The 8,998-nt window shown below is 45.4% G+C and overlaps 1 protein-coding gene across 1 annotated transcript in view; it reads left to right on the top strand.

Moving 5' to 3' along the window:
- Positions 1 to 8,998, top strand: part of SMG1 (SMG1, nonsense mediated mRNA decay associated PI3K related kinase) — a 168,755-nt gene that overhangs the window by 110,519 nt on the left and 49,238 nt on the right. Inside the window, exon 42 of the mRNA XM_018572528.1 lies at positions 7,909 to 8,157. Coding sequence (XP_018428030.1) covers positions 7,909 to 8,157 — 249 coding nt within the window. The remainder of the gene's footprint in view (positions 1 to 7,908; positions 8,158 to 8,998) is intronic.

Below are 8,998 nucleotides of genomic sequence, written 5' to 3'. Positions count from 1 at the left end.
CTCCGCCCTCGGTCTACCTGGGAACGTGCCTGACGGCCGACAACCTCCTAGCCCCAGGGTCGTCTCCCCTTGGCGTGAGGGTCTGCCCCATCTCTACTTTCCAGGGTGGGGGGACGCCTTCGACTCTTGCGGGCCTTTGGCTGTCCCGCGTCTCCGACACCTGGGTGCGGGGGTTGATGTCTTCGGGCTCCAAGGTTGTGTTTCTGTCGCGCCCGGGGGACAGGTCTTTCCAACACTCGCCTGCCTCCGCAGCGGCTGGCGGACTTTCACAGCGTGGTGGCGAACCTCTTGTTCCAGGGGGTGATTGTTCCGGTGCCCGCCTCGGAGTGGTTCGGATGGTTTATTCCAACCTGTTTACCGTTCCGAAGACGGGGGGCTTTGCCCCATCCTGGGCCTCAAGTGGTTAAACACCTTCGTGCGGGTGCGTAGGTTTTGGATGGAATCTATCCGATTCGTGGTGGTGTGTCTTCGTCAGGGGTCTTTCATGGCCTCCATCGAGGATGCCTACCTTCACATCCTCGTCTGTTTCTCACATCAACGCTTCCTTCGTTTTTGCTTGGGGGACGAACATTACCAGTTTTGTCGCTCTGCCTTTTCAGTCGGGCGACGGCGCCTTGGTTTTTCACCAGGGTGTTGGCCTTGATTCTGGCGTTGTCGGGGATCTCAATTGTGGGGTATCTGGATGATCTTCTGTTGAAGGTGGAGTCGCATTCTTCTCTGGTAACGGACCTTGCGGTCACCGTGCGCTCATTGGTGGAGTTCGACTGGCTCCTGAACTTGCAAGAGTCTTGTCTGGGGACGTCCACTCATCTGGGCCTGGGTCTGGACCCCGTCCTTGCACAAGCTTTCTGCCCGCGGAGAACCTCCTTAAGCTTCGCTCACATGCAAGGTTGTTGCGGTCGCGCCGGTACGTGACGATCCGGTCTTGCATGCGGATTCTGGTTCTCATGGGGACTCCCTCGAGGCGGTGCCTTTCAGGGGAGCATGTTCTGTCTCTCTCTGTCGTGTACATTCCGGGGTGGAGAATTGGCAGGCCAACTATCTCAGTCGCCGGACGGTGGACCCGGGAGTGTTTCATCAACTCTACCTTCGGCAGGGGACTCCTGATGTGGGTCTCCTGGGATCTCGTCTCAATCGGCAAGTCGGTCGGTCCAATGCCCGTACTCGGGATTCTTGGGCGGATGCAGTGCATGCCCTGGTGACTCCATGGGTCCATTGTGGTCTGCTTTCCGCGTTCCCTCCGATGTACTGTTTACCGCGTCTTCTACACAGGATCGCGGCAGAGGACATTCCCGTCATCCCCGTGGCTCCAGCTTGGCCACGAAGGGTGTGGTAATCGGAGGCGGTCTGGTTCGTAGCGGACGTTCCCTGGCGGCTGCCGATTCGTCCGGATCTTCTTTCCCAGTTTTCGGTGTGCCGTCTGTCTTTACAGTCGCTGGCTTGATGGCCTGGTTTTGAAGGGATCCTTCGGTGGCTCAGTTGGTAGGGCGGAGGACTGTAGTGGAATTACCAAGCTGTGATCCTTTGGGACTGAGGTCGGTCGGATGCGGTTATCTCTACGATGCTGAGAGTCCGCGGGCGGGGTCTCGAAGGATCTATCACCCTACCTGATGGGCTTAGTTTGCCTGGGGTGAGTCGTGGGTTTTTCCGCCTCTTTTGTTCTCGGTGGCCAGGATTTTGGCCTTTTTACACCGTGGGGTAGATCACGGCTGACCTAAAGTGCGGTACAGTCCCAGGTTTTCGGCCTGGACAGTTCTTTCCTGGCACCCATCGCGTCCTACGCTTTGGTTCGCACCTTCGTACAGGGGGTTACGCAGATTGCTCCTCCTGTCCGATCCCCGTTACCGCCTTGGGATCTGAACCTGGTTCTTTAGTTTTTCCGGGAATCTCCTTTTGGATCTTTGCGGGAATTTCCGCATCTGCCCTTGTCTCAAAGGGTTGCCTTGTTTGGTTGCGCTCACCTCCGTTCGCAGGGTTTCGGGGTTAGCGACTCTGTCTGGCACTTCACCGTTGCTGGTCTTGCATCGGGACAAGGTGATCCTACGACCTCGACCGTCCTTCCTGCCTGAGGGGGTTTTTCGGTCTTCCATCTCAACGTGGACATTGTTTTTACCTTCCTTGTGTCCGAAGCCCGTCCGTAGGAAGGATAAATGTGGTTCGCACTCTCCGGGTTTAATTGGGTGCTATAGCTTCCTTCCGCGAGTCGGATTCCGTTATGTTGTTGCGGATGGTCCTCGGAGTGTCGGGTCGCTTCCTCGGCCGCCATCTCTCGCTGGATTCCCAACGTGTTTTCTCAGGCGTATGCCTTTTAAGGGGCGTTAGCCTTTTTCTGTTAAGGCCCATTCTACAAGGGCTGTTGAGGCATCTTGGGCTTTCCGTCCTGGTGCCTCGGTTTCTCGAGTTTGTAAGGCCGCTACTTGGTCTTCTGTTCACACCTTTGCCAAGTTTTATAAGGTGGATGTTTTGGCATCGGCAGATGCTGGTTTTGGGCGCATGATATTGCAGGCGGCCGTTTGAGGGATTGTTTTCTGTTGGGTTTATTTGGGTTTTTTCTGCCCACCCCTCTTCAGGTACTGCTTTGTGACGTCCCTACAGTACATGATCCTAGATCTGTTCCCTGTGTCCTTCAATGAACGGAAGAGAAAATAGGATTTTTGTACTCACCGTAAAATCGTTTTCTCTCCGTTCATTGAAGGACACAGGTCCCGCCCCTCTCTGTGGGTGTGTACTCCTAACTGCTTGTTACTTACTGGAGACTTGTCAGCAGGTGGGGGGTTTGGCCACCAGCAGGGGCCGCCCCTGGGCTGTAATTGGTCTTTTGTTTTGTGCCTAGCTTTCTTCTCCTGCAGGTGGCGATATTACCCTACAGTACATGATCCTAGATCTGTTCCCTGTGTCCTTCAATGAACGGAGAGAAAAGGATTTTACGGTGAGTACAAAAATCCTATTTTTAAGCCTCCCTGGATCCTGGAGGACAGAGTATCCGTTTGATGATTTGTAGTGTGGTAATGACGACAATTCAGGGGGAACTTTCCCAAGTATGCAGCTGATCAAGTGGAGCCCCGTCGGGTCCTCGAAGGTGTATGAAATAAATGCAAAGGGTCATACACATAAGCACACACCGAGTGTGTCTCCAAGTTGTGCGGCCGTGCCCACTTATAATACGGAGGTATCCTTGGAATAGGCAATACTTTCGATTCTGACTCATCAAGGTTCAAGCCGCCAAGCTCAATCCACTCAGTGGCGTTGTTCTGCTATGCCAACCACAAGCCTCTGGTTCGGCGGATAATTCAAATAGCTGTACAGGGAAGCTCCATCCACGCTATCCCTGACGCGTTTCCCCCCAACGAGTGGGGCTTCTTCAGAGGGGCGTGAGTTACTCCTTTGAGCATAGGTGATTTATAACTAGTCAATTCAATCAGCATTTCATTGGAAATTGCATGTTACACTTATATGCCGCAAATGGCGTTAATATCGTTTCATAGAAAAAGGAAACATATATTCAGATCGCCACAAAGGGTGATCTCTCTCTCAATTGTTCATAGATATGTGCAAATATATAATAAGACTGTACATAATCATAGAAAAGTCGAATATCTTTAGTATATATAGAAAAAATATAAAACATATAAATGGCTTAAAGCCGTATACATGCGGGTTTGATTTTTGTATTGATTGGTCACAGTATATATTCTAGTAGTACAAATAACAGGTTGATTATTGTGGGGATCCATTAGAGCAGTATGTTAGAGTGGTGGGGGGTTCATAGAAAGCAGCTGAAATTCACCATTTCATTAATCCCAGGTGCATCCTGGGATTCTGTTTGATAAATCCATCTGCACTCCTTCTGTAGTAAGTGTTGATCCCAGTTTCCACCACTACTTTGCTTGTGCACCCTATCCAAAACAAAAAACCGGAGTCCATCTATTTTTCCATTGTGTACATTAGTAAAATGTCTTACTACAGGTGATCTTAAATCCCGGGCTGCAATGTCTGCTAGGTGATCGGAGAGTCGATTTTTTTAACATGCGTTTTGTCTTTCCCACGTAAAACACATCGCATTTACAGAGCATCAAGTAAATGACCCCACTCGTCTCACAATTAGCGAAATGGCGTGGTTTGATCTTTTTGCCCCTAGGGGTAATTATTTCGGCTCCCGTTTGGATGTACCTGCAGAATTTGCATTTTTGACATTGGAAAGTCCCCTGATGTTTGCAACATTTTCCTCCTATTAGTTTTGTATTCGCTGCTGGTCAATTTATCTTTTAAAGAGGGACAGTAATTGTGGGTTTTTTACAGAGAAATTTAGAAATTCTAGAGTCCTTTAATAGACAATGCCAGTGTTTTTTTTTTATTGAAAATTTTTAATACTTCATTATGTTGATTATTATAGGTTAGAATGAGTCTGACCAAAGGGTCCTCCACCAACGGAGGTTAACTATAACAAATGTTTGCCACCGTATATTGCATAGTATGCATACTAAGCTGCTACAGTGAAGTCTCTCAAACGTTTTTAAGATTTTAAAAGTCCGTTCTGTGTGATTTATATGTGTATACTTTTTCTATTCAATTAAAATATGTTTGATACATACTTGCATGTTAATATATCACTAATCAGCTCCTACTTGGGATTTCCTTGTTGCTAAAGGGAACCAATTTTCTACTATAATGTTGTTTACTCATCCTAACTTCTTGCTGGCCTTGTATCCATCTGGTGCAGAATATAAGGTCCATTTCACTGTGGATGTGGCTTTGTCTCGCCTTAACAAGGCAACTAACATTCTGATAGAGGGTACACCTGCTTTGCAGGGATCTTCTCATCTCACCGCTGCCATTGACCCAAAGCGATGGCTTACTGAAAGCCTTGTTTCCTGCATGAATCTCCTACTTGGGCATATGCAAAGAGCACTTAGGCTTAACTGCTGGATTGCAGAACTGACTTAGAAGAAAGTTTGATCTGCATGCCCTTCAAAGGACACTGACTCTTGGACCAGCCTTACTCTCTTTCTTCAAAGATGTTAATGGTGGTAAGAAGAAGCCTAAGGAGCAGACTGCAAAGTCATCTCCCTCTCTCATGGTCAAGAAACATCCCTTTAATTTCTGCACCCTCATCATAGATGTCTAGTTCCCCCCAAGCTTCGTCCCACAAAGTCTTGCACTCCAGTTTGCCAGTTAACCAATCCTCCTGTAGGTGGCAGTATAAGGTTTAACACTTCCTGGATCCCTCATTGACTCCATGAAAATTATTTTACGGGGAGTACAAAATCCCTATTTTACCAGTTGTAGGGGATGTCTGTTATTGCACTTCAATTCATTGTACTTCAAGCACTGTACTGATTTCTTGTAAAAGGAGTGAGCCAGTTACATAAATATAAATTTCAGGGCTATCCATGCCTAGTACTATAGCTACGGCTGCAAGGTAAAGACTGAGTTTTGAGGAGGTATTTGAAACCCATTGCTTCATGTTGTGATCTATGTCCTTCTGATTGGGCTTTTTAGCTTGGTGTTCTAAGTAGGATGCCCCTAGATTTTCTTTCCTAGCACATCAGAAAATTGACAATTTTTATTGCAGAATATGATCCTTGGATGTCCTAACTGGTCAATGGCATTATCAACTTGGACCATCTCAAAAGTTACTTCCTGCTATTACAGTTGTCTCTTGGTGCCCCACTGCACTCCCAAATCTATAAACTCACTGTTGGACTTAGCCTTTGCTGTTGGGTGAGTTAGACCTCTTCCCATGCTTTGTTGTGTCTCTGGAACGGGGGGTGTCTACCCTCTTATTGCCCTTGCACCTCTTCCCTACCTTGACTGATGCATGAGTCTTGACTCACACTTTTTTTTTTTTTCTCCACTCTTGTCTTTTTCTACAATCTGCGACAAGGGGAACTTTTCTTCCATGCTTTTTCTCAGGGCCTACATTTTTGTGCGCAATACTGGTGAGAGGGAGCACAGTAGGCTCAACCCATGTACTGGTTTATTTTTACCAATTAGACCACTCTTGAACCCCTTAGCTTGCTCTGCATTGTTTCTTCACCTTATTGAACCTCAGGCCTTAGATTTAGGCTCTCTGGATACTGTCATAATGCAGTTCACATGCATCTCATGGTAACTCTATCTCACATGTTAGAACTCTGTCTTGCTAATTTGTCTAAATTGGTTGTTTGCAAGTTCCCTGTTTTCTCTGATGCCTCCAAAAGTGGGTCTTGTACCCAGGTCTGCTGAGTGCTTTCTTTTACAACTGTCAGGTCCCATACCCATGCCCCTAATTCCAAAGCAAGGGTGAGTCAGTTCATGTTTCATTCTTTTCCTCCAATGTAGCTCTTTTAATTAGGTGAGCTTTTGGTCTCCATTACCTCTTGTGTAGTCACCTTGAGCAGTACCATTTTGCCTTAAGTATTGGGCACAAACCACATATCTCCAGGTAACGGTCTACTACTGGATGGACTTCTCTTCCTTGGCATCTGTCTGATTGGGGCACACTATAATGATATCATTGATGCTACCAGAAGTCCAATCTTGTCATCTCAGATGTGATTCTTCTTTTTTTCACTTATTTTGCCTTTCATTGTGTCCCCAGAAACATGGATCACAAATATTTTATTCCTCAACCAAGTCTCACTCTCAGATGAGAGCTAAGCCAGTTTGTACTGCTGAAATCTTCCAGACTGACGGACAAGTTGTAGTCGTCGCCAACCCCCCCACCCCACACACACACACACACACACACACACACACACCTTGTTTTGGGGCCATTTTGGCTTTGCTACATTCTAGATGTCAACCACCTGCTTGAACAACTTGCCTACCAATGTTCCTTATTTCCCTCAGTGCATTGTTTTTAAAGGTTTGTAGTATTTTTCCCAGAGGGTTGTTATTGTCATTCACACTTCAATAAACTTTCATAAGTTTCAAGAAACTGTACTCTTTCTTCCTGGATTTAAAAGCCCTAAACTGATTCATCCAGGAAGTTTATGTTGGAATCTCTTGGGATCTCTGAAATAGGGGAGTATCTGGTGTCGGTGGACATACACAATGCCAGTTTTCATGTCTCAATCTTTCCTCCTTATTAGCATTTCCTCCACAATTTCCTAGGGCATTTACATGTTCAGTTTGTGGTCTTGCCCTTAGGCCTTGGCTACAGTGCCCAGAGTGTTCACTGAGACTCTGGCCCCAATGCTAGCTTTCATTTCTGTAAGTGACTTTGCTCCCAACTTTGTTGTCTCGGGGTCCTTTCTTCTCTCCCTTTTGAGTGGAAGATCCTTACAATCAATACAACCATATTTGATTGGGGTCAATCTGGGCCACCTTGTTGTTTTTAGGGTCTTTGGACACCAAAAAATGTCTCTGCTGATAAACACCTTGGAGATCCAGGCTATCCGTCACTACTTCAATGGACCCTACTGCTGTTGCAGTGCCCACCACAGTGACTTGTGTAAATCAAGGAGCATATTTTTGTCTACTTAAGAGTATTGGTATTTTGGCCTCCCTGGATCCAACTCCCAAGAGGAGAAGGGGTGTAAGAGAAGAGTTGGATCCCTGGATCCAACTCCCAAGTGGAGAAGGGGTGTAAGATTTTCTCAACTGTGGCTATATTTGAGACATTCCATCTTATAGTAAACCTGCACTTTGTCCCCATAGACAGCCATTATCTATTGCAGGGGCGAGCATAAATACCGGACAGAAACACTGCCAGAACTTGTATGTGCTATAGTAATGAGTGCTGAACTTTCTGCATTGTAAGGTCTATATATTTTATGCAGGGCACAAAATAAGGTAGTATAGAGGGATATTTATTTATTTTTTCAAGCTGCGCTTTTTAAGATTTATTTTTTTTAACATTTGCAACTAATACTGTCATTTTGTTTTAATGTCTTTTTTTTATCTTTTTTTTTTATTTTTACTCAGGCCCAAGATTCTTATCAAACTCCTCAAAATCCTGCAATGGTTCCCCGACCAAGTGAACTCTACTACAGTAAAATAGGTCCAGCCCTCAAAGCGGTTGGACTGAGCCTAGATGTGTCTCGTCGAGACTGGCCTATTAATGTGATGAAGTCTGTATTAGAGGAATTAATGGAATCTACTCCTCCAAACCTGCTGGCTAAAGAGTTGTGGTGCTCATGTGCCACAGCTGATGAGTGGTGGAGAGTTACGCAGGTGAGAGGGGGTGGTTGTTCTTATTTTAATTTTTTTAGCATCATATGTGTTCATACTTTGGTAATTATAAAGCTTTTAAAGGAGATTATAATGCATTTTTTAAATTAGCATAAATAAAGGTCTTTATATTTTTTCAAAGTAGAGGCTTTTCCCTTTCTCTGCTGGTATTTTCTGGTGGTTCACATAGGGATCTATTAATAATGGTGTGGATATGACTATCCTCTCTCTGTTATACTTCCCAGTGCAGTTGCAGTACCGCAACATTTATTTTGTTGCCATTTCATAAAGTCCAGGCTGCAGTATGAAGCTACACTATCCTTAGTGTATTTCAACTTTGCAGTTAAATTGAGAACGCCCTCTACATGTTACATGAAGCATATTGTAAGTGGGGTTTTTTTGTGGGGTTTTTTCCAAAAATATTTTTTTTACATTTTTAGACATCTCTATTTCGCAGGACTTTGCAAGCTTCTCCATCTATTTTAGTAACTGGAAACTCTGTCTGTCCTAATAGAAGGACTTATGACAGACTAAGCTCCCCCTCATTATCTTACAACAATAGTAGATCTTTATCCCTTTGTTAGGACAAACCATGTTCAAATCTAGTTTACAACTAATGAGACCTGCCGCCACAGTACAGACAACACTTTTTATTTTAAGTTAAGCTATGTGAAATGAGAAACACAATTATAAAATGGGTTTTATCCCAATTTGGCTGCAAAAGCGGAAATACAATGTAAGACAGAGTAAAGTAGAGATAAAGAGTAGAAAGAGCTCTGTGATTAGAGAAGAGCTGGTTATGTGAATTTGGCAGGTCACCTATGTACTGTGCTCTGTGCCCCCC

The sequence above is a fragment of the Nanorana parkeri genome, unplaced genomic scaffold (assembly GCF_000935625.1).
Source record: "Nanorana parkeri isolate BGI_ZX_2015 unplaced genomic scaffold, ASM93562v1 scaffold2060, whole genome shotgun sequence".
Lineage (NCBI taxonomy): Eukaryota > Metazoa > Chordata > Amphibia > Anura > Dicroglossidae > Nanorana > Nanorana parkeri.
Note: the sequence above shows the minus strand (reverse complement) of the source record. Positions and strands in the feature narration are given on the sequence as shown.